Source organism: Equus przewalskii, chromosome 8 (assembly GCF_037783145.1).
Source record: "Equus przewalskii isolate Varuska chromosome 8, EquPr2, whole genome shotgun sequence".
In the NCBI taxonomy this organism is placed as follows: domain Eukaryota; kingdom Metazoa; phylum Chordata; class Mammalia; order Perissodactyla; family Equidae; genus Equus; species Equus przewalskii.
The window spans coordinates 81,495,244-81,522,953 of record NC_091838.1 but is presented as its reverse complement, the minus strand read 5'-3'; the positions used below and the strand labels follow the sequence as shown (position 1 = coordinate 81,522,953).

The following is a 27,710-nucleotide window of genomic DNA, read 5'->3' as shown; positions in this document are numbered from 1 at the left end:
ACGTTGTTTTCCCCCCGTGGCTTGTTTGCGTATATAGTTTTAAAAACTTTCTTATGGACAGTGTCTGGTAAAACAGTACATTGAACGCGTTCTTGTACTCAGAATTGGGGAGTAAGAGAAATTAGGCATGCTTTCTTTCTCCTTGGCTCCTGGAATCCTGGCAGGAGGCTTTTGCCTCACCTTGGCGGCAGATGGAAACGTTCTTTTCTGAGGACACGGGACCACGAGGCAAGGCAGATGCTGACCTTCAGGGGTCTCCAGGCGAGTGTCTGCTTCTGTGCTTAGCACTTGGGTCCTCAGGTCACCCCCAGGCACAGGGTTCCTTGACAGACAACCTGGTATTAAAGACAGCCTCTGCTTTCAAACCATGAGACCAAAACAGAGAGAAACAGGGAAAACAATTCACCGACAAAAAAGATGGAACAGTAAGCAGAAGGAAGCTAAAAGAACAAGATAAAAAATTTAAATCTCAGTATAAGATCTCCAAGAGCTAAGAAAAGATACTGCATCCATGAAAGACCAACAGAATTCGTTTTTGAAAGTACATTCGAAGAACAGGAAAAATAAAAGTCAGAAAGCAGAAATAAACTCAGTAGAAGCATTGGGAAACAATCTGGAAGAAATCTCTTGGACCATGGAAAGGAGAGAAAAATGGAGCAGAAAAGAAAGAGAATAGGATGATGAATTCAGAAGGTCCAACATCCAAATAATAAGAATTGCAGAAAGAGAAAAAGGATAAAATCATGAAAGAAATGATGCAAGAACATTTTCTGGAACCGAAGGATAAGGGTCTCCGGATTGAAGCTTCCCAAATATTGAAGCCCATGTGGCTCCCTCTTGGGCCTTTCCCCCTCCCTCCTTCCGGCTCTGTCCAGCACTCACTGCGGCTGTGATGTTACAATTGCATCACGATTTTGGTCTTTCCTTTACAGCTCTTACTGCAGTTGTCATTTTTAATAGTACTTATTACAGTTGTAATTAAATAATCGTGTGTGGATCTCCTGACTAGGCTGAAAGCTCTTCAGGGTAGGTTTATCTCTTTTTTTTTGTACCCTCTATATCCACACATTACAATGCCTAGCCTAGTAGCTTGCTCAATAACTATTTTTAGAAGTAATTACTCTAAAGGAGGTGTAGCCACATTCGTTTGCCTAGAGGGAACAGGCATGAATGAATGAATAAATGAAGCAGAGTGGCTATGAAAAAGCAGGCAGTAGCAATAATAAATTGCAGCTGGCCCTTCGCTGAGGCCAGTATAGCATGGTAAAGACTGTGATGATAGGAGAGTACTGCCACTCAGCTGTGTGTTGCCAGGCAGCAGTGTGGCCTGCTAGTGACAAAGAGTTTTCAGAAGACAGAAACCCAGCAAACCCGCAGGCAGCAGGACTCAGTGAGCAAGAGCTTGGTCTCTAGGTAGACTGCCTGGCTTTGAGTCTCGTGTACTAGGCATGTGGCCTTGGACAAGTCACTTCTCTCTTCCCACATCTGGAAAGTGGGGAAAATAAGGTATTAGGAGGATTAAATGATTTCATTTTTAAGTGCTTATAACAGTCCTGGCATGGTAAGTGTTGCAGAGATAATTACTTAAATAAACCTCTGGAAGCCCCCAGTGCTGGATTCAAACCTTCCTGTCTCGTGAGCAACCTTTACCACATCAATCTCTGCATATTAGGAAAATCACTCTTTATTATGCACAGCAGTTTAACCCCACATTAGGAGTCTTTGCCATTATGCTGTTTTGATTTTGCAAAGTGCCCCCCAGAGAGAGGGAGCCCAGGGGAGTATTTTCCCAAAGGTAAATTTACGTCTCCTCCTTAGGAGTACAAAGACTCAGTATAGCCGTGAAGTTACAGTTTTTTAGAAAAGGCTTCAAAGGGACCAGATTACAATATCACATCCTCCTCCCTGTAGCTTGGGAGCAGATTTGGGCAACCAAGGCTTAGTTCCCTTTCCAGACTAAACTTGCAGAAGTCAGGGCTCCCTGCTTCTCCCCGCCCCCCCCCCCCCCCCCTTTCACTTAGGCATGAAGCTCCTCCTTCTTCTGGCATGAGTTCTGGCACTTAGGTATGAGTTCAGGCATTTAGGCCTGCATTGTTCCCAGTAACAAATACCAAACTGAGTTAATCTTACTACTTCCTGCCCATCCCCCTTCCCCAGACAAACAGTACCTGCCCCTCTTGTGTTCCTTATCTCGATGGAATGGTATTACTTTCCCACTCAGTTGCCCAAGCAAGAAAAATGGCTGCTGACTTTCTCTCCTTTAGTCTTACATGTGCAATTTAATCAATCCTGTCCTCTTGGTTCTTTTATAGCTCTCAGATCTTTCCTCGTCTCGGGCCATAGTTAGTGCTGGCTGGATTAGAAAAAAGCCTTCTGATTGGTCTGAATGGACTTAATTGCTGCTCAGATGCATATCCTAACAGCAGCCAGGCTCCCCCCCACTCTCCCCCCAAGCTGGGCTTACTTCCCCTCCCTACTGTCTATCTTAAAGTCCTGTTGGCCTTTGCATTGGCTTCCTGGATTACTCTCACCTCCTCCTGCATCCATATCTTTTGTTGGATATAACTTTTGATGTACCCGTTCTCAAGATGCCGACTAGGAACTCATGTTCTGTAGGAATCCTGACCATGCGTCAAGTCTGGGGTGCTACGTGTTGTTTTCCCAGCATCTCTTCTAGCACCATGTTCTTAGTGCACCTGTCTGTGATGGTCTTTCTCATGAGGGCCATAGGGGCAGGGACTCTTTCCTGCTTCCCACCCAGTCCTGATGATCAGTCTGTTCTCTTTCCTGTTATTAGTCTATCCTGATTGCCTTGGAGAGTGCCTTATACATAGTCTACTCTACATTGCAGGGAGAGATGAATTAGTAGGTGGACAGTAAATAAATATTCTAAAGAAAATTGTAGTATAACTTGGCAGTTTTCGTACAGGTCACCTACTGCTTTGGTTCCCAGACAAAATTTGCATAGAGATCACATGATGATCTTGTTAAAGTACAGATTATGATTGAATAGATTTGTGGTGGGGCTCTCACAAGCTCCCAGTGATGCCTGTGCTGCTGGTCCGTGAACCATACTTGGATTAGCAAGTATCTCATGTGGAAGTCAAAGCGCATGCTTTGGAGCCAACGCATGTAGCTGTATAATTTTGGGCAAGTTACTTAACCTCTCAGTGCCTCAGTGTCCTCATTTATAAATGGGGTTACTAATAGGACTTACCATATAGGGTTGGTGTGTGGATCAGGTGAATCAAATGAATTAATAGAATAATCCTGCCACATAGTGACTGGTATACAAGTGTTTGCTGCTTAATTGTTAGCGTCATTGTCATCATCATATTATTTAGCAAATTATAGATCTCATAGTCTCTGTACATGTATTTATATTTAATCCTTGTGATAGTACTGTGAAATCAATGCTGTTACCACACTGTCTGCAAATTCAAAAATAGTCTAGTTAAGTGACTTGTTGAAATGTTAACAGTGAATATTCATGGAGCAGGATTTAAACCTGCTTCTATCTCCTGTCTCAGCAGCATGACACCATAGCCACTCCTCACTTAATTATTTTTAATTTAAGTGCCAGCAGTTAGAGACTAAAATGTTACAGCGATGATCAAACCCTGTTAAACGTATTTAGAAGCTATTAATTTTTTCATTGTGAACTACTAGACAAGACTATTTTAATGAACTAATGAATTCCTGCCCAAACGTTCAAGGGGAGCTCCAGGGAGAGTTTGGAACTTCTCTCTGGCGTGACTCCTGCTGGATTCTAGTTGCCCTGCCTCCATGTTCTCCTTGAGCTCTCCAGGCTCTGTTTGGTTGCCCTCTCTGTGCTACAGACCAGAAATTGCCTCCTGACAGAGAGCCAGGTCTCACTTGTCTGTGTCCCTCCTTCAGGGGTCACAGTCCCGTGTTGCCTGTGTCCAGTGTCTGGAAACAGCCGTTTCCTGTGTTTAGGGCAGTTTTCTAGTTGTTTAAGGGTGGGGGTAATCCAGACCCTGTTACTCCCTCGTTTTTGAGTCTCGGATTTTCTCTTTGTTATTGGGGTTAATGTTTACTACTTAGGATTTGTATCAGGATTAAATGAGATAATGTATATAACAAACCTATTTAGGTACCTAACTCATTGGCAATATTCAGTAAAAGCCTTTTTGTTTATGATTTTTACCTTGTAAAACTTGACTCAATTTTGTCTTATTTAATAGAGGTTAGGCATAGGCTATCTTTGGGTAAAGTGATGTATTTTAGTTTTGTATTTAGTGAACATCTGCAAAATCACACTGACCTAGTCAGTGCATTGTTATGTGGCCTTGATATGCCAGACAACAGGGCCAGGAGGGAGACCCCACGTTCTCTTCAGGTAGCCCCGTGTCTTTGCTCCCCTTTGCAGCGAAAGGCTGTGAGTTCCTTCTGTTTCTTGTCTGTACCACCTTTCTTGACAGACCCTGTGGAGCCCGCTCTCATCAGGCCTTTCTCCCCACCATTCGCTGTGCTGAAAGCACTGTCTCAGGGTCACAGTGTCTTCTCAGTGACCAAGTGCAGAAGTTCCTGTTTTGGCCAGGTAATGCGTTGACACCTCGTTCTTCTGGAAACATTTGCAATTGTTCTTGGTTTACCTGCTAACCTACTGGCTTCAGCTTCTTAATTTCCTCTGGGTTCCTCCTTATCTCCCCTATGTCTAAACATTAGGGAGGGCTAGACTCGGTTTTCAAACCTCCTTCAGGTTGGTAAGTGGCTTTGACTGGGAGCAAATGTGAGAGAGTTAAGAGGCACAAAGGGGTGGATTCCTACTTGACCGTCTCTCCTTGTCCCAAGGGTCTGAGACCCAGTACAGAGTACCGTGCCTGGAGATAATTGCAGTGAATCAAGGAGTCATTTGAAAGAATGCTAAGAACAGAAGATACCAAGGAAATTTGGGGAAAATGGGAACTCTGTTAGGTAAGAGTGCTGTGGAATATGATTGTGGAACAAGACAAGGAGAACATGGAAGCTTTGAAGCTTGTGTGGGCCAAGTACATCTGTAAAGAAGAGGGGCAGTAGAAGCACCCCATCCCCCAGCGAAAAGCCTCATGATTTTTCTACTGTTTGAGGGAATCTTACTGAGATGGGGTTTTTCTAAGGAAAACTTTTTGGTGCTATGTGCAGTATATTAGATATAAACTTAAAAGCATTTAAATGCTGAAGAAATTATTTAATGTTGGTTTTCTATGTTGATTTTGAACATCTGCTTTAATAAATTCTATTTTACTTTACATCTTTAAGTATATAATTTAATTAGAAAATAATATTGCAGAAAAATATCTTAACTATGTTTATTTCATTTGAGAGATTTACAGTTAGTAACAAAGAAGTGTTTGAGAAAGTATATCGTGATTTATGTGCTCAATAGAAGTAATCAGGAATCAGGCACAGACTTACTCAACCTGGCTCCAGGGAGATAGTCCTTGCTATGGTGATTTCCAGGAGACTTGGGGGTCATGTCGTGGACACAGATTCACCCAGCCTCCCACCCAGCTGTCCAAGCAGCTGTTCCATCTAGCGCCCATTACATCCATTCTTCTTCATCATGTTAGCTGCCATTTATTGAATGACACCAGGACTGATAAGGAAATAGACTTCCTCCTGCATTCTTACTCTTCCCATTGCCAATCAATCCCAGAGAAGTTGCAGCAGATCCGCCAGATTGCCCCGTGAAATTTCTTGTGCAGGGCTAACGGAATCTGCGTTAGACAACATTCTTCCTTTCATTCATTTATCCGTCAGTACACATTTAGTCATTCCTAGCGTTGTTGTGACTGCAGTAGTGAACAATTTTCCCCAAATTTCCTTGGTATCTTCTGTTCTTAGCATTCTTTCAAATGACTCCTTGATTCACTGCAATTATGTGTGTGTGTGCACGCGCACATATTGAGTAAAGTGGACTGCTTCACTGAGCTTTAGGATTTTAGGGGCAGAGAACATTGTTCCACTTGGCTTAAGGGGCTCCTTGGTATTTAGATGTATAATGTATCTTAACTGAAAGAGTTTTTAAAGCTTCGGTCTCACACAGTTGCAGCCCAACCACTGAATAACTTCGTGTCCTTGGAATATAGACTGTCTTTCATCCCAGACTTTTATATCTGCAAAATGGAGCTAGTACCACCCACCTCTAACAGTCATGGTGAAAATGAAATTTGATGAGATAATGTATGTCTTTGCCTTGCATGTAGAGCCACTCAGTGAATGGCAGTTTTAATTATTTGTAATGAATGTTGGTACTGGCAGATATTTGCCTCCCTCTCCCAGTGGGACTGTTGATCTTAGAGCTGGGGTCCATGGGTGAGTTTTAGGGGATCCATAAACTTTGAGTCATATGCAAAATTTTGTGCTATTAATGTCTATGCATTTTCTGGAGAAAATGTCCATATTTTTCAACAAATTCTCAAAGGCGTTTGTCGTCAGTATGCAGATATGTGCGTAGTATGTCCATATATGCATAAACACAGTTAAGAACTCCTTCCATGGAAGATGGTAAATGAAAAGTAATTTGGTATTTGCCAGCATCACTCATTTTACTTGTTTTGCGAAATAGCATGTGGGTAAATTCGAAGAGAGGCAGAGGCAGAAATGCAAAAATATATAACAGTTGGCATTTATTAAATGTGCCCATGTGAGTTGCTGCTTTGCTGGATTGATAACAGTGGCTCAGGCAATTAATTTTAGCCAGGGCACTTTGGCTTTGCATGTTGCTTTTGGTCAATTGTTGGATAAGAGTCTTCTGGCAAACCTTTTTGTTCTCGTTTTTGTAAATAAAGGTGTATAATTGAAGTGTAGGATGCATACTGTAAAATGCACACATCACGTATATTGTGGTGCAGTTTTTACTGCTACCTTCCATATCGATGTTTAGAGTGTTACCAGCTCTCAGCAGCCTCCCTCGTGGTCCCTTGTAGTCAATATCCTTGGAAAGGTAACCAGCATTGATTTCTGTCACCATGGCTCAGTTTGCCTCTTGTTGAATTTTAGATTTTCTTTTGCCTCTTACAATGTCTGTGAGATTCGCTCATGTTGATGCATGTAGCACTTGCTCATTTTTTGTTGCTGTGTGGCATCTGTTTAAGAATAGACCACAGTTTACTTTATTCTTGATGGATGTTTGGGGTTTTTCTTTCCAGTTTTGAACTACTGTGAATATTGCCGCCGTGAATATTACGTGTGTCTTTTGGTGAAGATGTGTATGTGCTTTTCTTTGGCGTATACTTAAGAGTGAAAGGGCTGGTCATAGGGTATAAATCTCTTCAGCTATAGGAGAAATGGCTTCCCAAAATGCCTCTGTCAGATTGTGCCCCAGCTAACAGTGTATAAAAGCTCTGGATGCTCTCCATCTTTGTCAACGCTTAGTATTGTTGGTTTTTAAAAGTTTGGAGCCATGGAAAAATGTGGTTTTGGAAACCAATTTTTAAAATTGATATAAAATTCACGTAACATAAAATTCACCATTTTGGAGCGTACCATTCAGTGGTTTTAAGTATATGTGCAAGGTTGTGGAACCATCACCACTCTCCAGCTCCATCCCTCCCAAGAGAAACCACATGCCCCTTACTGGTCACTCCCCGTCTTCCCTCCCCACAGCCTCTGGCAACCACTTCCCTACTTTCTGTCTCTCTAGATTTGCCTATTGTGGACTTTTCATGTAAATGGAATCGTATAACATATGGCCTTTTCTGTGGCTTCTTTTACTTAGCATAGTGTCTTCAAGGTTCATCTGTGTTGTAGCATAAAAGCACTTAAAGGACAGTCTTGTGTTTTTCAAGTCCAAAAAATGAGAAAGATTTAACAGTGTTGGAAATGCCCAATGTAGAAAGTTACTGTAATAGTTTATTAAGAAAGTAAAAGATCAGTCCTTTATCTGGAGGATCCCAAGAGAGAATCTCTTTACCATTTGCTTTGGGAGTTAATTAGATATATGGAAAACATTACTTAAAATTATTTCTAGATTTTCCTCCTTTTGTAAGAGAACAGATAACCCTTTTGTCCAGCGGCCGTCAGTGGACTACCATAGCTAGCTGGGTGTGTCAGGTCTTTGGAACTGTTGCTTTTCTTTATCATTTGCAACTTTTCCTTAGTAATTTTAATATACTTCTGTGTGTCTGAGTTTAAATATACACAAGTAGGTTAGGATACACTTAACGCTTTTAACTTGAGATTTAACATACGTTTACCTTAACACTTTATTAATTTGGGTTTTATATTCAGAAGCCCACCCAGATTCAAGTTGAAGGAATGTAGACTCCGCCTCTTGAAAGGTGTACCCAAGTCACAGTGGAAGAAGAGCATTGGGAATGGGAAATACTGTTACAGCTACTTTTGGAAAAATATAAGCTGCCACACATTGATATTATAATAGTAAACATTTAAATTGTTTATTTATTTATTTAAAAAATTGTTTTGTTAATGATTAGCACCTGAGCTAACAACCGTTGCCAATCTTTTTTTTTTTTTCCTGCTTTGTCTTCCCAAACCCCCTAGTACATAGTTGTATATCTTAGTTGAAGGTCCTTCTAGTTGTGGGATGTGGGACGCTGCCTCAATGTGGCCTGCCGAGCGGTGCCATGTCCGCACCCAGGATCCGAACCCTGGGCCGCCACAGCGGAGCGCGCGAACTTAACCACTCGGCCACGGAGCCGGCCCCTAAATAATTTAATGTTAGCTTCTCTGTCTAGTAAAATCAACATAGATATTCAGATTAGACTTTTTATGAGAAACCCAAATGTTGTGTAAAAGAACCATGAGTAAGAAAACTTTTATGCCATTCTAGTTTAAGGATTTACTTGAACTAAGATCATTACCAAATTCTTAAAAAACTCTTCAGATGCTATGTCTTAAATTTTTTTTTAAAGATTGCCACCTGAGCTAACATCCGTTGTCAGTCTTTTTCTTTCTTCCCAAATCCCCCCAGTACACAGTTGTATATTTTAGTTGTGGGTCCTTCTAGTTGTGGCATGTGGGACGCCACCTCAGCGTGGCCTGACGAGTGGTGCCATGTCCGTGCCCAGGATCCAAACCTGCAAAACCCTGGGCCGCCAAAGCGGATCACGTGAACTTACCCACTCCGCCATGGGGCCGGCCCATTAGTTTTTTAATAAATTGAGCTGTATCAATTTGCATTCTGGCAAGCATCTCAAGTTTTATTAAAGGGCTAGCATATTTCACGCACAATGAGGTTGCTATCTTGGTGAGATCTTAGTGTGCACAACAAATATAAACCAGAGAACTCTGGAGTAAGATGTGCATTATCGTCCTTGGACTTTTCTGCCTCTTCTGTATGTGCTGTTGTACGGAGCATTTATGTCAGAGTGTGGATGAGCCTCGAGTCAGCTCCAAGGTTTGTCAACACCTTGTTGCCTCACACTCTGACTTGGGACTGCCCTACTTCTTCCAAGAAGAGAAAAAATTAGTCACCAAGAAGCCTTGAGATGTTTCCTATGTTAATTAGAGGGAGACCTGAAACTTTGGACAGCCCAGCAGCGATCACTGACGTGCCGTCTGCGTTCCCATTCCAGTAAACACTTGGACACTCTGCTGCAGTGGTGACTTAAACCGGCTGGTCTGGCGGAGAAGTTAGAGCACTCTGGTGCCTGAGCCAGGACTCGGCAAAGTGTGGTCAGCAGACTGGGGTTGGTTCTGGAATTGTTAACTATCTAGGACAAAATAAAGGTAGAATTTGTGTAAGCATCTAGAAACCTTGTGTTAATTGATGATAAAGTTTTGTGCTTGGCTTTTGTAGTTCTTTTATTTTTAAATTTCATTTCTCTGGAAATTTCTTTTCTTTGTATTTTATGAAAGTATTGGTCTGTGACAGGTTGGAAATTAAAACAAAACTTAACTGGTCCTTCACCACAGATAGTTTGAAGAGTATGGATCTAAGCCACGTAACATCAGTTTCAGATTTTAAAATGTTTTCATTTCCTCCTCTTTGATAGTTTTTTGGAAAAGATATTCTGTAGCTGACACAAGTAGCAGATGCCTGTGACTGATTTATCTTGAAAAGGTCTAGGAAACACATGTGGCCACAGATTACAGAGGGCTGCGATTACAAACCCTGTACAACCTACCTCTCCGGTGAGGAGGGCGAAGGGCTTTCTCTTAGAGACGCAGAGAATCGGTAGCCCAACCGTGCAGCCTCAGTCATGGGCCAGAAGCAAACACAGGACCGCACAAACACCACAGAGAATTCTGTTAACTGTGCAGCCTCGGTCATGGGCCAGAAGCAAATACAGGACCGCACAAACACCACAGAGAATTCTGTTAACTGTACAACCTCAGTCATGGGCCAGAAGCAAATACAGGACCGCACAAACACCACAGAGAATTCTGTTAATTGTTTGGAAACAGAAGAGTCAGTGTAGCAGAAAGCAGATCTCGGGACTTCTCATTCCGTAGTGGAGACCACCCCTCAAACTGACCAAAGCATGGTTTTGTGACCGCCAAAGACGGGACCCACGTGCCAGGATCTCAGAATCCTTGAGACCAACAGAAAGACAAACACGAATGCCACCAACAGGGGAGGTGGATGGTTAACGGAATCAAATACAGAACTATCTGGAGGAGTGAGGGAGGGCTTGATGGTGGAAGTGTTGCCAGTTTGAGGATTTATAGGACAGATAGGATTTTGACAAATAGATGACAGTGCTAAACTGTAAAACCTCACATTTTATCATGGAAAACTGCTTCACTGTTATGATGGTAACATTCTAACAATGGTTTATCTTTTAAAAAATGTTTTAGCCTACTTTTTGAAGACTTATGAAGAATTTTGCCATTGATTTTGGGCCACAGAGGTATTCAGCTTGTGTTGTGTTTTCGGTTTAGCTTCTCCCTTGCCGTGCGCGATGTCATGAGTAATGATTTTTCATTGCTAGTCCATCCGTCCTCCTGACCACTCTGCAGATGCAGTGTTCTTTTCAGGAAGCAGTCAATATCATACTTTATTAGTCATTGTTATCTAATTTGGAGTAAAAGAGGTCGCTAAAATGATCAGAGGTACAGTTGATTTTGTTTGACGATCCACCAGCCTTGCTAAATTCATTTATTAATTCTAGTAGTTTATCTGTAGATTCTTACAGATTTTCTTTGTACATAATCATGTAGTCTGTGAATATAATAGTTTTATTCCTTCCTTCTTTGTTGCCTGTGGAACCTGGCTAAGACTTTCAGAGCAGTGTCACATTAGAAGTGGTAGTGGTGGGCGTCCATGACTTATTCCCAGTCTTGAGGAGGAGAAGGACTCTTTTCACTAATATTTAAGTTTAATGTAGATACTCTTCATCAGATTAAGGAAATTTCTTCCTATCTCTACTTTTCTAAGAGTTTTCATCATAAGTGGTTGGGAAACTTTATCAGATGCTTTTTCTGTATATATCAAGATAACTATGGTTCTTCTCCTTTCTGAAAATACAATGAATTTATATTGATCGCTTTTTTAAAAAAATTTGACTATATTTCTTTTTTGAGCAGTTTCAGGTTCACAACAAGATTGGGGGGGAAGGTACAGCGATTTCCCATATGCCCCTGCCGCGGAGACGTGCACAGCCTCTGCCATAATCAGCATCCCCCACCAGAGTGGGACGTTGGTTACAATCAGTGAACCTGCACTGACACGTCATAAGCATCCAGAGCCCACAGTTTCCCTTGGGGTTCACTCTTGGTGTTGTACATTCTGTGGGTTTGGACAAATGCACAGTGACACGTATCCACCATTATAGTCTCGTACAGGGTGTTTTCACTGCCCTAAGAATCCTCTGCGCTTCACCTGTTCGTCCCTCCCCCACCCCAACTTCTGTGTCCACTGACATTTTCACTGTCTCCACGGTTTCGCCTTTGCAGAATGTTACATAGTTGAAATCATGCAGTATGCAGCCTCTTCAGATCGACTTCTTTCACTGAGTAACGTACATTTAAGGTTCCTCCATGTCTTTTCATGGCTTCATCGCTCATTTCTTTTTACGGCTGAATAATATTCCATTGTCTGGATGTATCCAAATTTATTTATCCATTCACCTGCTGAAGGACATCTTGGTTGCTTCCAGGTTTTGGTAATTACGAATAAAGCTGCTGTAAACATTGATTGCTTTTTGAATGTTTAACCACTTTTGTATTCCTCAAATAAACTCCTCTTGGTCATAATATATTATTCTTTTAAAATATTACTTGATTAAATTTGCTAATATTTTGTTCAGATTTTTGCACCTGTGTTCATAAGAAAGATTGATTTGTACCCTTTCTCATTCTGTCCTTGTCAGGTTTTGTTTCCTGTTTTGCTAGTCTCATAAAACAAGTTGGGAAATGTTCCCTTTTGTTCTCTGGAAGAATTTCTGTAAGATTAATATTATTTCTTCCTTAAGTTGTTGGAAGAATTCAAATATTCCTTTGTGGGAAGAATTTTAATTACAAATTGTTTTTGATGGATCTATTTAGATTTTGTATTTCTTGTTTCGATTTTGGCAAGTTGTACTTTGCAGGGAATTGTACGCATCCAAATTTTCCAATGCGTTGGCATAAAGCTGTTGATAATATTCTGTTGTTAGTATTTTGGTGTTCTGTCATTGCCTCTTAGTATATGATTAATATTCTCTTAGGTGTTCTCCGTCATCCTTGATAGTGCTGGTTTTTGCCTCTTTGTTTTTCCTTCATTAGTCTTGCTAGAGGTCTTTCAGTTTATTATTCTTTTCAAAGAAATAACTTGATTTTGTTCAGCTTCTAAATTGTACTGTTGGATATGGATATTTAGATCCTTAACTTCTGATCTTCATTTCCTATATATGCATTTAAAAGTATAGATTTTAATCTAAGCACAACTCTATCTGCATCCAGTTTTGGTATTTCTTTCCATTGTATCATTCAATTCAAAATACTCTGAGTTCCCTTCTGGTAATGCGTTACTTGAAATATGTTGCTTAATTTTGAGACAGTTTGGGATTTTCTAGTTTTTGTTGTTGTCCAGCTTAACACTAGACACAGTATACTCTGAATGATTTTAGTTCTTTGACATTTATTGAGTCTTGGTGTTTCACTCAGCATTTAGTCAACTTTAAAGATTTCATGTGCATATTTAGTAAATATTTCACTTGCAAAGATGAATTGCAATTGGGCGTAGTGTTTTCTGTGTCAATTAGATCAAGTGTGTTAATCGTGCTGTTTAGGTCTTCTGCATGGTGCCAAAAGTGGCATAGGGTAATCAGGTGCACTCCTAGCCCCCTCCGCCTGTCTTCAGCTTCCCTCTGCTTTTAGAGGCTCCCTCTGGGCTCGGGTTCAGGATTGGTGACAATCAGCAGAGTGTGTGACTCAGTTCTCCATCCTGTCCTTCTCACCAGAATCCGGGCCCCTCGCCCTCATAATTGGGTCCCTCACTACCGAAAACTCTTCCAGTTTCTGTTGGATTACTGGCTTTTTCTTGGATCTTCAGGTTCTTGAAGACCCAGAATTGGCAAATGCTCTTAGGAAAAGGCAGCCATTAAGTATCTATGTCTCCATCGGGTCACTTGTTGTCTTGGTTGCCTCAGAATGTCTCGGACTTCAACCATCGTTTGAGTTGTTCTGTAATCTGGCTTTTCTGAGTTTTCTCAGTGGGAGTTTTAGTCCTGCCCAAGCTGTCCTCTTATATTCAAATGGAAGTCCTTCTATCACACTTCAAAAAAAGTTTAGTTGTTTATGCCTTTTGGTTTGGTTTTGTTTTCAGTCTGACTCTTGCTAAGTGACTGAGTAAGCGGGAGGACCTTGTTTTAACTGTAGTTTTTTCATCACCAATGCCTGGTATATATAATGACCTCTTATTGAATTTTTATTGTATGAAGAAAGAACTTGTATATCATGTAAAAGGTTTCAAAAGTAAGCTGCAAAATTAGCCGATTTGGCTTTCCTGTGAGATTTTCCCACAAATTTAAAGGCCATGTTTTTAAAAGGGGAGACGGGGTTAAGTTACATTGTTTATCGATAACACAGTGAATTTTTGACAGAGCTGAATTAGGACTCCTGGCCTTTTAATAATTTGTTTAACAACTATTTATTGTGCTACCCTGAATCAGGTACTGCTCTGGGTATGGGGAGAATACTGTGATTATCTTGGTAGATAGGCCCCAATTCTCCTCAAGTTCCCCTTCTGCATATAACATATCGCAGGGAGAGAATACAGAACAGTGTTGTTAATATAAGTATCAGCATATCACATTTTAATTAATAGATTCCAAATATTGTACACTAAAAATTATTTTTTTTCTCTTATAGAATATGACAGATACCTAGCATCTAGCAAAATAATGGCAGCTGCTTACCTCGACCCAAACTTGAATCACACACCGAATTCGAGTACCAAGACTCACCTAGGTACTGGTGTGGAACGGTCCCCTGGGGCAATGGAGCGAGTGTTAAAGGTCTTTCACTACTTTGAAAGCAACAGTGAGCCAACCACTTGGGCCAGTATTATCAGGCATGGAGACGCTACTGATGTCAGGGTAAGTACGTTTTCCTCGGAGACATCTTCAGTGTCTATTTAGGGTAAGTGTTGTTGGCACATACCACAAAAAGATAAAGTAATAATTTTTATTCCCATATTACAGAGATGTTAACTTTTTCTTTATAGTATTTATTCAGTTAATATGTGACTGACCAGAGTTTTAATTGTTGTAAAACTTCTTAGGAAAATAACTGGATCATATATTATTTATATAGTGCCTTTGACTTGTTTTTCTCTCCTGTTTCCTTTTCTTTAACTCTTTGAAGGATATAAGGAAACAAAGCAATTACAATATCTTCTCATACTTATGCAATAAGAAATTATTTTCTAGAAAGTGTAACTTTGAATATATTTGTGTGACTCTAAATAGGATAGATTCTTCAAAAACTCATGATAATCTTCTATGTACCAGATACTGGCAGGGTTCTGGGATACAGACAGTCCCTGTGCGTACAGCCTATAGTCTCTTGTTGGGGATGTGCTCACAGCCTTAGCACAGGACAGCGCAGGAAGTGCTCCCGGGGGAGGCCTGCGGGGCAGGGCCTGAAGGGAGTGCATAGTAGCCCGCAGGGGTTTCCAGGGGTTTCCTTTCGGGAGTGAGAACTCATGGTGAAGAATCATGGGAGAAGTGCTTTGTAGGCACAGGTTCCTGAGAGTGAGAGGTGAGAAGGGAACACTGTGACTTCAGAAAACTGAGTGCAGTGTGTAACTTTCCAGGAAGTGTTTACTTGATCATGTTGAAGAAACTCCCCTCCTCCCTGCCCCCTCCACTTACTCCATCTTCATCTGCGAGGAGGACAGGTGTCCAGTGACTAGGACAGACAGATATGTCTTTTTGACCCCCTTTCCTTTTATAATAATGAAACTAAGTAATTTGCTACTCTTTAACTTATATGCCTTAACTATTTTTAAGTAAAATAAAGGGATTGGTAGAATTTAGATTTAAGGCTACAATATTACATTTGAATTATATGTAATTTTCTGTTATCTCTGTAATATTGTAATACTGACTATTCAAATGGATTAATTATTAAGAGGAGACTCATTCAGGATTGAAATATGTGTTACTGTCTATTCATGTGCTATAACTGAAATATAATAGTCTCTTTTTACAAACTTTTTATGAAGCTTGCTGGCTTTTTCTAGTTTTTCTCTTGTTTTATATTTAACCTTATAAACACCATCCCCAGGTAGAAAAGCCAGCAGCTAGTGTTCTGTCTTAACATTAATCAGATAATTCATACTGAGAGAACCTTGCAAATGTAACGTTTATGGAAAGGCTCTTAGTGTGTGTTCTAGTCTTTGTAAATTTCAAATAGCGTGAATGAGGAAATTCTGTAAACCATTGCATTAGCCTTAATAAAGTTCAGAGCATTTATACAGGAGGGGAACGTTTCATAGGTTATGAATTTGACAGGACATTTAGCAAATGTTCAAGACTTGTTGTATCAGAAAATTCACCTGGGAAAGACTCCGTGACAAAAGTGTTTCAGAGTCAAACTTACTGCCCATTGAAAGGATTAATCCACAAGAGAACACAGGTGATTGCTGGGTACAGGTCACCCTTTAGCCAATATTAAAAACTTACCAGGTATCAAAACATTCATATTGTGAAGAAAAGTTTAAACCAGATACAAATACATAAGTTAGAGAACATATTTGTCAAACTTTTACGAAGATCAGTACAAGCAAATCTGTCGCCAAAAATCAAGTTGTTTTATTTCATAGTAAAATGTTTGAAATTTAATAACTCTTATCAATTGATGACTTTCACCGTGAGGCAGAGGACTCTTCATTGGCATTGATTCACCATGCCCTTCCTGGTACAGCATAAGATCCATGCGATACTGGGTCACTGTGATGGAAGGTGGGCACTTTTCATAACCCACTCTCATTTAATGCTGTAACATTTGAAGGTGCAGTATTTTAATTGTAAATTAATAGCTAGATCTGCACATCTGAACAAAATAGTAGTGCAGAACGTGTCCTAACATCTTTCTCCCCAAGAAGAGGCATCAAACAGAGGAAGATTATGGATACAGAGACTAGCATAGGCAAGAGTAAAATGGAAGAAACATGCAGCATTTGAGGGCCTGATGACTTTAGAACAGAAACAGGGTCAGGTTGTGGGGTGGGTAAGTTAAAATTGGGAGTGTGGTCACTTGGGAGAAAAACAATTTAATGTAGCAAAGAGGAAGCCATGCCAACCATTTTCTGAAGAGGATAGCTTATTATTATGCAAAGTTACTGAATAATTAGATTCAGTCTTAGACTCTCTTGCTACACTGCCCGATACGGTAGCCGTGTGCGACTGTGGAACACATCACTGTGGCTAGTGTGAATTGATGATTTGTAAATGTGAAAATGCACACCAGCTTTCAAAGATTTAGTGTGAAAGAATGTGAAATATCTATTGTATGGAAAGAATAATGTTCTTGACGTGTTAGTTTAAATAAAATACTAAAATTGAATTTGCTTGTTTTTTTTTACTGTGGCTACTAGAAATTTTAAAATGACATATGTGGCTTGCATTATATTTCTTCTGGACAGTTGTGCTCTGTAGACAGTAATTATCAGAGAGACTCCTTAACTCAGAAGAAGCAAAACCTTTGGAAGAGTTGAAAGATTTACCTTCACCAGGAAAATATCTGAATTCTTGTAGTAATTCATTACAGAGGTTTTATTTCTCATGCTTCAATTAATAAATTTTACTCCTTTTTACGTATATGTGCTAATTATACATTAATTAGCTTAAATGTTTGGTTCCTGGAAGGATTCACAGGACTCCACCTTTTACAGGCAAGGTGTGCAGAACAGCAACAGTAGGAAAACAGTTCTCAGGGATCTGGAGATCTCAGGTCAGGCCTCGTGGCCTTAGACACTGAGAAACCATCACTGGCCCGCTTGTACAGCGCCTGAGTCTAAGGAGGGCTAATGCCTCTTTGTGGGGTCTGTCAGATGGACATTTTCCGTCTATGTAACCAGCCTTCACCTGTGTGACTCCCCAAGTTCCACCAAAATCAGGCGCAAGTCATAAATCCAGTTATGATTACTAAACAATATTGAGAGGCTGGTATGTTCTGCCCCTAAATAATTGGTAGCCCATGGTTGCAGGCATCACTTATCTTGGCCATAGCTTTTGCCAAGTATCAGTATCATGCTCCAGGCAACTCTGGAGATCAATATGGAGTCAGTCCAGAAGAGCCGAAATTAACCCATGATGGACAATATTGAATAAGATTTGTCATCCAGAAACACTATAGTGGTACTTCAGAATAATAAGGGTATAGAGAGAATTCCAAATTCTACCAGAGACATCCCCTACTTACGAAAAAGAATGACATTTATGTCAGACTCTTCATCAATGATGCTAGATGCAAGAAAATACTGGAACACTGTCTTCAGAGAACTCAGAGAAAATAACTTGTGCTTTAGAAGTCTATATCAGGTAGATTATCAGTCACGAAAACGTGGGATGAAGGTATATGTAGAGAAAGAAGGATGTAGAAAGTTGATACCTTAGGCTCTCTTTGAAAAAACAGCTAGATGACATAATGGAGCATGAAAAAAAGTGAACTCAGAAAGAACTGCTGCAGGAGGCTGAAGGAGGCCGCGGCCCTCCAGCACACTGCTACCCTGCGGGCCGTCTCTCCTGCACCTCTCTTCCATCTTCACAGTCTCCTAAAGCTGTGACCGTGGAGTAATCCACCGCTCCGCCTGCTCCACACGTGTACCCGTCCTGATTGGTCTCATTCTAAATTTATGACCTTACTGCCGCCTAACTGCATCAACTCCCCTCTTCTCTGTCTTTACACTTCTTACTCCAAAAGAACGACCCAGTGCTTCAGTGCAAGGGTTTCCCCTCCTTTTAGTCCCTTAGGGCCTTTGGAATCGTCTTTTCCTCCTCTTTGGCTTATGCTCTACATCCAGTGCATTAGCTACTCCTGCCCACGTTGTCTCCAGGATATACCTAGAATCCACATGCTTCATAGGACCTACGCTGCTGCACCTTTTTTTGAGCCCCACCATCTCTCGTATGCGTTGTCACATGGTCTCCTAACTGACATCCACCTTCCCCATTTGCCCCCTGTGTCTGTTTAAATGAAAGCCAGAGTATGTCACTCCTGTACTCAGAACCTTCCAGTGGCTTCCTGTCTTATTTAGAGTGAACATTCAAGTCCTTCAAGAGCCCCTTCCGCTCTCTTCTCCCCTTCATGCCCTGCAACCTTCTGTCCTGCTGGTCACTCTTACTCTCTGCTTCCTGGACTGTTTCTCTAACATGCCAGTCTTCTAATCAGTAATTGGCTCAGAACCTCCAGTCATTCCATGTTTCTCTCAGAGAAAAGCCAGATTCCTTTGGTGGCGTACAGGGACCTACTGGATCTGGCTCTTGTTACCCATTCTCATCGTGTTTCCCACAGCTGTCCTCTCTCACTCACTCTCCTGTCCCCCCAGCCCAAAAGTGCTCCCTCTCCCCCACTTTTCTGTTCCCCTTTACCCTATTTTGTTATATTTTCTTCAGGTGTTTTTTCCTAGTTTAAATTGTCTTGTTTCTTGATTTGTTTGCTCATTTGTTATCTGCTTTCTTCCGCTGGACTGTAAGCTCTGTGCCAGCAGGGCCCTTTCTGCTTCATGGTGTTGTCACCAGCATCTTCAGCAGTGCCAGCAGTCACATAGCATGTGCTTGACAGATCCCTTTTTGAATGCCTGTTTGATATCCTAGATGAAATGGAGTACTTCTAATGGAGAAATGGAGAAATATTAATTAGGAAAATTGGTTGCAGAAGTAGAAAGCCTTAATAGACTAATAATCACAAAAGAAATTGAATTGATCGTCAGAGATTACACCTATCTAAAACCATACCTGGCCTTAGTGATATTTCTATCAAACCTTCATTCCTACTTATTATTTTTTTTAAATCGCAAGGCCTAAAACAACTCATTTTTATGCCCAGACACGAAATCTGGGCAAGTACATTAAAATGCTGCCAAAGATTAAGTAGCAGTTGAGTTCTTGGACAATATTCTTGTCACATTCAAAGCATCTTAAAATTCACTAACAGGCTTATTGAACTTTTCTAAATACATAGCAAACTCTCAGGTTTCAGTACTCCTCATGAGCCACTAAAAAAATATTGACGTAATTACCTGAACCTGCAACAGTAAATAACCAAAATCAGTCCACGTAGTTTGCTAAAACGTGAATATACTTGGTTGCATTAGTGCTAATTACTGTTACCAAGCTGGTAATGGGAAGAATAGCAGTAGAAAGTAACATTCTGATCAATTTAAAATCAGTTTTCTGGTTGGAATGGGAAAATACACAAACAATTTGGAATTCTGTGGGTTTACAGAAGGTATGAGTTCGTGAGCAGAGCTGTCCCGTGCTAAGAACGGCTGGGAGTTGTAGGGGAAGGACTCCCTCAGGCGGTTTTCCCAGAGTCCCGCCAGAGACAGTTGCCTGGAGGAGTTTGTCTGCAATGGTCCCGGGTCTCCAGTGTTTATTGTCGGATGTCGACACTCACTGCCTTATGCATCTTATCAGTGTAAGCTGTTCTCTCTGGTAGAGGAGCAGGGGAGTGCACACTTAAAAACTTGAACGCTGATCATTATGGATTCAAATAATTTTGGTGTAGGAAAGGACTACAGAGATGTTAGAAAGTTAAACTTCTTTTAATGGGTAGAAAGTATCATCTGGAAAGAAAGACGTTGGGGAAAAAGAATCAAAAGCAGTGTTAAGAAGGAGAGTATGAGACAGCAGAGCACGAGAAAAATGAATTCTTGATCACTGAATCCTTAGATCTGGTGACTGTGGCAGCCAGAATAATGGCCCCTAAAGTTGTCGACATCCTAATCCCCAGAACCTGGGCATATGTGACCTTACCTGGAAAAAGGAACTTTGCAGGTGGGACTAAGGTTAAGGACCTTGAGATGGAGAGATTATGAGTCCTTAAAAGCAGCAGACCTTTTCTGGCTGTGGGCAGAGGGAGGGGACTACAGAAGAAGGGTCAGATGCAGCACTGCTGGCTTTGAAGATGAAGGAAGGCAACCGTGAGCCGAGGAATGCAGGCACCTCTAGCAGCTGCAAAAGGCCAGCTGGAGCCTCCAGAAAGCAGCTCATCCCTGCTGACACCTTAATTTTAGCCCAGTGCGACCCATTTCAGACTTGTGATCTGCAGAAATGAAAAGTAATACGTTCATTTTACGTTAAGCCCCTGAGTTCATGGTCATTTGTTACAGCAGTGGTTGGGAACTAATGGAATGACTGTGGACCAGCAAAGTGCGTACTTTGTCTTGGGGGATTTTCAGGAGGACTCCTAGTTTGCTACTGAACCAAGCGGAGGAGATGTACTAGCTGTTGGAGAAGAGGGTTTAGATTTCCGCATCTTGTTTTTGGTAACTGCATGATAGGCTCCTACCGATAGAGCCACAATTAGAGAAGAATGGTAGGAACTTGTTGGTTTCCTAAAAGAGAGGAGTGTCTGGAAGAGAAGCACTGAGAAAGATGACCCCTGGACGTTATGAAAGACAAATCAGTAGTGATGATGCTACTTGGTGATTCTTAGGAGGAAGAAGACGTGGACAGTGTTAGAAAAATACGTATGGCCTCCGATATCTCCTCTCGAAATAAACAAATCTTGCAAATTATCTGTGATGAGGTAGCTAAAAATATCAAATATTCTTTTTTGTCTTGTTCCTCCCTCCCACCTTCCCCACGCACTTATTACCCTTTTGCATGTATTCATTATTGCGTCTTTCTCCTACTGGACTCTGAGACTTTTGAGGGTAAGGATTACATTTTACTCATCGTTGTATTACTAGCACCATGCATGCAGTGGGCACTTTAGATGGTCATTGATGAATGAGTGAACATTCACAAATGAATAAACATGAAGGAAAGGATTGCGTGACTAATTTCTACCAATGGGAAAATGTCATTTCTTTCCAGACACTGTCTAAAAGATAAGTGACCAAGATGAACCAAGCAAAATCATAAAAAGAACCTTTAGAAACAAAATTATAGCCTCAGCTCCCTAGTAAGTTAATTCGGGAAATGTAATTATGACAGTAGTGAAATGCCCTCTCCCTTTTTTTGGTCCATTAAATTGATAAACCTTTTTTTTTTTTAAATTTTATTTTTTTTAAGGTAGATTAGCCCTGAGCTAACTACTGCCAGTCCTCCTCTTTTTTGCAGAGGAGGCCTGGCCCTGAGCTAACATCCATGCCCATCTTCCTCTACTTTATATATGGGACGCCTACCATAGCATGGTGTGCCAGGCGGTGCCATGTCCGCACCCGGGATCTGAACCGGCGAACCCCGGGCTGCCGAGGAGCAGAACGTGCACACTTAACCGCTGCGCCACTGGGCCGGTCCCTAAACCTTTTTTTTTTTTTTTTTAAAGATTGGCATCTGAGCTAATATCTGTTGTCAGTGTTTTTTTTTTTTCCTTCTTCTTCTCCTCAAACCCCCCTGGTACATAATTGTAGGTCCTCTGGTCCTGCTGTGTGGGATACCACCTCAGCATGGCCTGATGAGCGGTGCCATGTCCACGCCCAGGATCCGAAACATTGACACACTTGGCTGCTGAAGTGTGCAAACTTAACCACTGGGCCACGGGGCGGCCCCAGTGTGTCTGTTTCTAAGCAATGCTTCTACGTGTGTATGATGACAGCTAGAAAGTTGTTCATAGCAGTATTTTTGCATTTCCACCTCCCTTTCTCCCCCAAAACAAGGAAATAAAGAAGAAAATAACTGTCTACCAGTAGCAAAATGGCTCTGTACACTGCATGCTGTTCCTGAAAAGATAGAAGTATGATGCAGACACTGGCTTTTTTTAATTTCAACGTTAAGAAGAATTCTTTCTCTGTGAGTGTCTTACATGAGAATTTAATCAGGAAAATTGTGGGTTTCCAAAGCCTGAGATGTAATTTAAATGAATAAACGGAAATTTCAGAGTAGCTAAGTATTATTTCATATACTGTAGGGCTAGATTGTCATGAGCCTTTAAAACCAGGATGAGAAATTTAAATTTAATTCAGCCACCATTAGTGGCATATTATAAACCCTTGTCCTGTTATCTCCCTAGAGAAGTCACTTTTCTAAATGTATGCATTCCAGAAATACTAGACATGTACTAATGTATGTGTGTGTGTTATGTGGAAATGGTAGCATTTCTGTAGGTAGCATCGTAGTGTTTGTTGAGTATGCATTCCTCACTGAATATTTAGTTCTCAAAGTTATGTGTTCAGTTGTCCAGAACCAAATAGTTGGTTCTCAAAATTATTTAAGTTACTGAGTATATGCATTCAGCATCAAATATTTAAGTACCTTGTATATTCATAATCTTGGCTGCTATCCAAATTAAGTCAGAAGGGAGGTTTATAAGAGTACTGGAGAATGAGAAATAGAACAGAACGTGATGTGGAAGCATAATGAAAAAGCAAAAAATGAAATAAAAGGAAATGTCTATGTGTTTATTGCTTCATTTTTTAATGGAGAGTGAAAGTTGCAACGTGTGGAGTCCTGAGGTGCTACAGTATGGGAAATCTTTGTTATGCAAACCCAAAGTTGAAATCATTCTGGGTGTCTTCAGGCAGTGTGATCAAGTGAACTGACTAAAACTCTCTCTATTCCATGAAACTCCAAAACTCAGGACCTGCTTTTCCTCTAAAAAGCACCACAGTTCTGTACTAAGCCTCTCCAGTTGATACTGCTTCTCTGCAGGTGGGCCCCTGTGTGCGCCCCGTGAGTTCAGAGGTCCCTTTGCAAGGGGTCCTCAGGGAACACACCCGGACAAGGTGGGATTCCTCCAAGGGTGTTGATGGCAATACAGGTCTAAGAAATGGTTTGTGCACTGCCTCACCCTCTGTGTCTGGGCGTGGAAGGATAGACGTAGTGCACTCAGACGATGAGAGAGAGAAACGTGAATTGTAGCCCTAACAGCAGAGAGGTTGCTCTGGAATGTAGTAACAGTGAGCTTTGTGGAGTCAAGAGAAGACGCGCTCAGACCTGGGCTGTAGTGCAGGGGTAGCTGGAGGTGGTGTACACTTGGTAGTGAACTGGCAGAGCTGGGACAGGGAGACAAAGGCGCTTTTGTGGGAATTTGAAAGAGGCGCCAGCTCCCATCATTTGTAGCTAAGGGATTTGTGTGTTGGCAAGGAGAAGCTGCAGAAGTCGCCTTTGAGAGAATTACTAGAAAAAGATGTCCCCTCCTCTAGGCAGGTCTCCCACCCCAGGGCACAAGATTTGAAAACTGGAGCTCAGGCTGGGTTTAGGCTCGCACTGCCCCCTTGGCTGGGCGCCCATGGGAGGGTCTAACCTGCACTGTCATTCACGGTGGCCCTCTCAGAAATTCAAGGACTTGAATCTAAAAGCCAGAAAGGACGTTTTATGCCTCTCTCAGTTCCACCCAGAGTTCATAGGCTGCAAACATCCCTCCTGTCTCTGTGAGACTTCATCGTCTTTGTGAAATTGTCTTTGATTCCCCCAGCCTGGTCCTTGGTTTGTGCTTTCTCCCTGATCCCATATTTACTCCCTCCTTCCATGCTCCTTCCTCTACTCTCCCATGCTTGATACACAGACTTGTCCCAGGGATTGAGTAATCTGAAAGGGAAGTCAACCTCATGCGGGTACCAGGCCTGCCCTTAGTGTGGACACACTGGGTTCTTGACAGTCTTTGTGTGTAGTACATGTTATTTATCTTTTCTTATGCGTAGGGCTGGGGACACCCTTAATTGTATTATTGACAACATCGTGCTGTAATAAAGAAATACTTACTGTGTGTAGGAACTTTTAAGATGTGTCTTATAAGTTATATGTGATAGCTTCAGTTAATTGCTAATTTTTAAAAACTGGTGTTGATTTTCTTTAATAGACAATATTGATTAGTAGACATTTTCATGTTAATATCAGCATCATTAGAGACTTACTAATGGCCTAAGATTCTGGGCAGATTACAGTGGATTCTGATTAGCACATCCTCATGTAAAGGCATCGCATGGTTTCGGTCATATTCCCAAGTCAGTCTTCCATGTGTTGCTGCCTCTTTTCAAACATACATGCACAGGACTTCCACACCTGTGCAGGTATAGGGCAAGAATCAATTCTAATGCTTCCCTTTCTCTAGGGAGAAAGCCATCTCTAGGGAGCCTTCCCCGATGTGCTCCTCCAAAGGTTGTTTTCATCTCCTCTGAACTGGTGGGGCACACACGTTGGAAGCATTAGATTGGGGCTATTGTAGATTGCTGCATACTGATGTATAGAGAGCAAAGAGCAGATTGGTTAGGGCCAACTTCAACTAACTTTTCATATGTCATCAATATTATCAGAAATGTGGCCTTAATTGTAGGCTCCTAAATGTGTGTTTTTAAAAAATAATATTAAGCTTGCAGCCCATTCTTAGACAGTATGCTTCCTTGGTTCAGAAAGTATAACCCCCTTGGTTCTAGTCCTCAGCAAGTGATGCCCACAGAGTTTCTGGTATGCTTTGATAAGTTTGGGGATGATGCAAAGGTGGGGCTGCAGAAATGTGTTTTAAATTTCCATGCCTCAATTATCAATAAAGAAAAGGAGAGAGCCTCTTTTTGTGTTTTTTGAAAACTTTTCCTTGTTCATAAGAATACTGAAAGAAGATTCCTAAGTAAAATTAAGTAATTTATTTAACTCGATACTCTTTTACCAAAGATTTCTGATAATTAACTAAAAGAAATGAACATTGCATTAACTTTTAGCATACAGTTTTTTTTGTTTATAACAGTCATTTTTGTGGGGGGTATGTTTTAGGGCATCATTCAGAAGATAGTGGACAGTCACAAAGTAAAGCACGTGGCCTGCTATGGATTTCGCCTCAGTCACCTGCGGTCAGAGGAGGTTCACTGGCTCCATTTGGATATGGGTGTCTCCAATGTGAGGGAGAAGTATGAACTTGCACACCCCCCAGAGGAGTGGAAGTAAGATTACAAACCTACTTTGGTGTGACTCGCACTTGATTTGTTTTGCATATTAAATCACGCACAAGAGGATAAATGTCTATGCCTGATTTTCACACTGATTGTCGGTACGACTCCTGCATAAATACGGCTGGCTGGTAATTATTAACCAGTGATCTCTCCTAGACTTGTGGTTAGTCTGTCTTTGGGGGACCGTTGACTTTTGATTGTGTGAGCCGTCTGATTCCGTTCTTCCGTGGTGGCCTTTTGTAGTCACACTTCTCTTGTCAGTGCTGCTTTGTGTCCATCCCTACTCCAGGAACTCAAGCCCTGATGCTTTTCCTTTCTGTTCTGTCAGCATCCTTTTCTCAGCAGAACTTCATGTGCCCTGAGGAGACCACTCCTAATTACCTTATTAATGGATTGCACAGCTTGCATGATTGTGCCCAGTAATCCTTAGCTCACCTGAAGAGTGTATTTTTGATATATGTATATTTGATATTCGCATACAACATTAAAATTAGGAAGTGACGTCTTAGTGACTTGTGCTGACCTTAATGAAATTGAAACCATTCAAGATGAAGTAAAAGAATTCCCGATAACTGTCCTTTCCCTGGTTCTCTCCTAATAATTTTTTTCTCTATTAAGCAAACAAGATGTTTGTAGGAAATTGTACATCGAAAACACTTACATTTGAGAGAAGTGTAACTTGTAAAAATGGGGTTCTTCCACAGGGGTCCTTGTTTTTAAGATAATGCTGCAAAACTAAAGATGATTGTAGATTGTGTTTTCTTTTTTTTTTGAGTATCACAGGCTTCAGGGCACAGCACCTATATTTAAATTTAAGCCACAAGTCTTTTTTTTTTTAAAGGTTTTATTTATTTTATTTTTTATTTTTCCTCCTTCTCCCCAAAGCCCTCCAGTACATAGTCCTGTATTTTAGTTGTGGGTCCTTCTAGTTGTGGCATGTGGGATGCTACCTCAGCATGGCCTGATGAGTGGTGCCGGGTCCGCGCCCGGGATCCTAACTGGCGAAACCGTGGGCCCCCGCAGCAGAGCACGCGAACTTAACCACTCGGCCATGGGGCCGGCCCCTAGATTGTATTTTCAAATTCGTCAAATAGCTGAACTGAGCTAATGAAATATTCTGTGAGAGTATAGTTTGATTGATTTACCTCAATGGCTACTGAAAAATCGACCTCCAACTCCTGTATTTAGTCAGTTAGTCAAGTAAGTGTTTAAAAGTTAAGAATATCTCGAAGGTATTTGAAAACACCTGCAGGTGTTTTTGTTTAGCACAGTTTATAATCTTCTTAGCTTATATAGACACGTGAGAGAAACCTTCATAATGGTATTCTTAGTACTCAAGAGAATGTTTGTTGAATGTAAATCTCTGAGTCTACAAGCTTTGTTTTTGTTTTCTTGAGCCAATTTATTTTACCTTATTTCAAGTAAAATTGAGTAGGGACTGTTTTATTTTGAATCCTCAAAAGAAAGACAAATTTAGGCTGACCCTCCTCGAATGAAGGATGATGAAGATGCTGCTGCTGCTAGTACTGATGCAGACGATGATAACACTGACGTCTTGTCACCACTGAGTGGCTGCTAAGAGCCAACCACTGTGCCAGCTATTTGGTATTTATAATTTGAATATTTGTAATTTGTAAAATGTGTATTTCATTTACCCAAACCCTATGAGGTAAAGACTCTTGTTATCCCTATTTTTACAGATGAAGACAGAGGCACAACGAAATTGGTTTAAGTTGCATTCACATAAATAGGATGTGGCATAGCTTTGATTTGAATTTAGCTGTCTGACTTTATAGTATAGGTTTTTAAAATCAACATGCTTATCTCAATAGGAATAATGTAATCTTAAAAACTCTGAGAATGTAGCTAGGTTTATAAGATTAGTGGAGGTTGCATGGATAGTAGGTGGAGGTGATGAAAGAAGAAAATATGATTGGAGGTACAGTTGATACATGCGTGGTATTTTCAAGCGTGAGAATTAGTACTGGTTGTTCTTAAAGTCAGTAAGAAACAGGAGACTGTTAAAAGTAACCAAACAGATTTGAAAAAGAACCAAACAGGAGTTCTAGAAATCATTGGATAGAAAAAACAGCAGATTAGACATAGCTGGAAATTAGTAAACAAGAAGATAGATCTGAGAAAATTTGCCCAAAACATAACAGAGATGAACAGATGTAATATATGAAAGCAAGTTTATGTGACATGAATGCGAAGTCAACTCATTTCTAATAGGAATACTAGAGAAAGAGGATAAAAAGAA

At 40.9% G+C, this 27,710-nt stretch overlaps 1 protein-coding gene across 48 annotated transcripts in view; it reads left to right on the top strand.

Moving 5' to 3' along the window:
* Nucleotides 1-27,710, top strand: part of PTK2 (protein tyrosine kinase 2) — a 279,886-nt gene that overhangs the window by 80,334 nt on the left and 171,842 nt on the right. For 30 of the 48 annotated variants that reach the window (XM_070631065.1, XM_070631067.1, XM_070631054.1 and 27 more), the window contains 2 exons: nt 14,263-14,489; nt 25,275-25,441. In XM_070631065.1, coding sequence (XP_070487166.1) covers nt 14,295-14,489; nt 25,275-25,441 — 362 coding nt within the window. In that variant the 5' untranslated portion in view covers nt 14,263-14,294. The remainder of the gene's footprint in view (nt 1-14,262; nt 14,490-25,274; nt 25,442-27,710) is intronic. The other 18 variants (XM_070631073.1, XM_070631075.1, XM_070631082.1 and 15 more) reach the window with 1 other exon arrangement.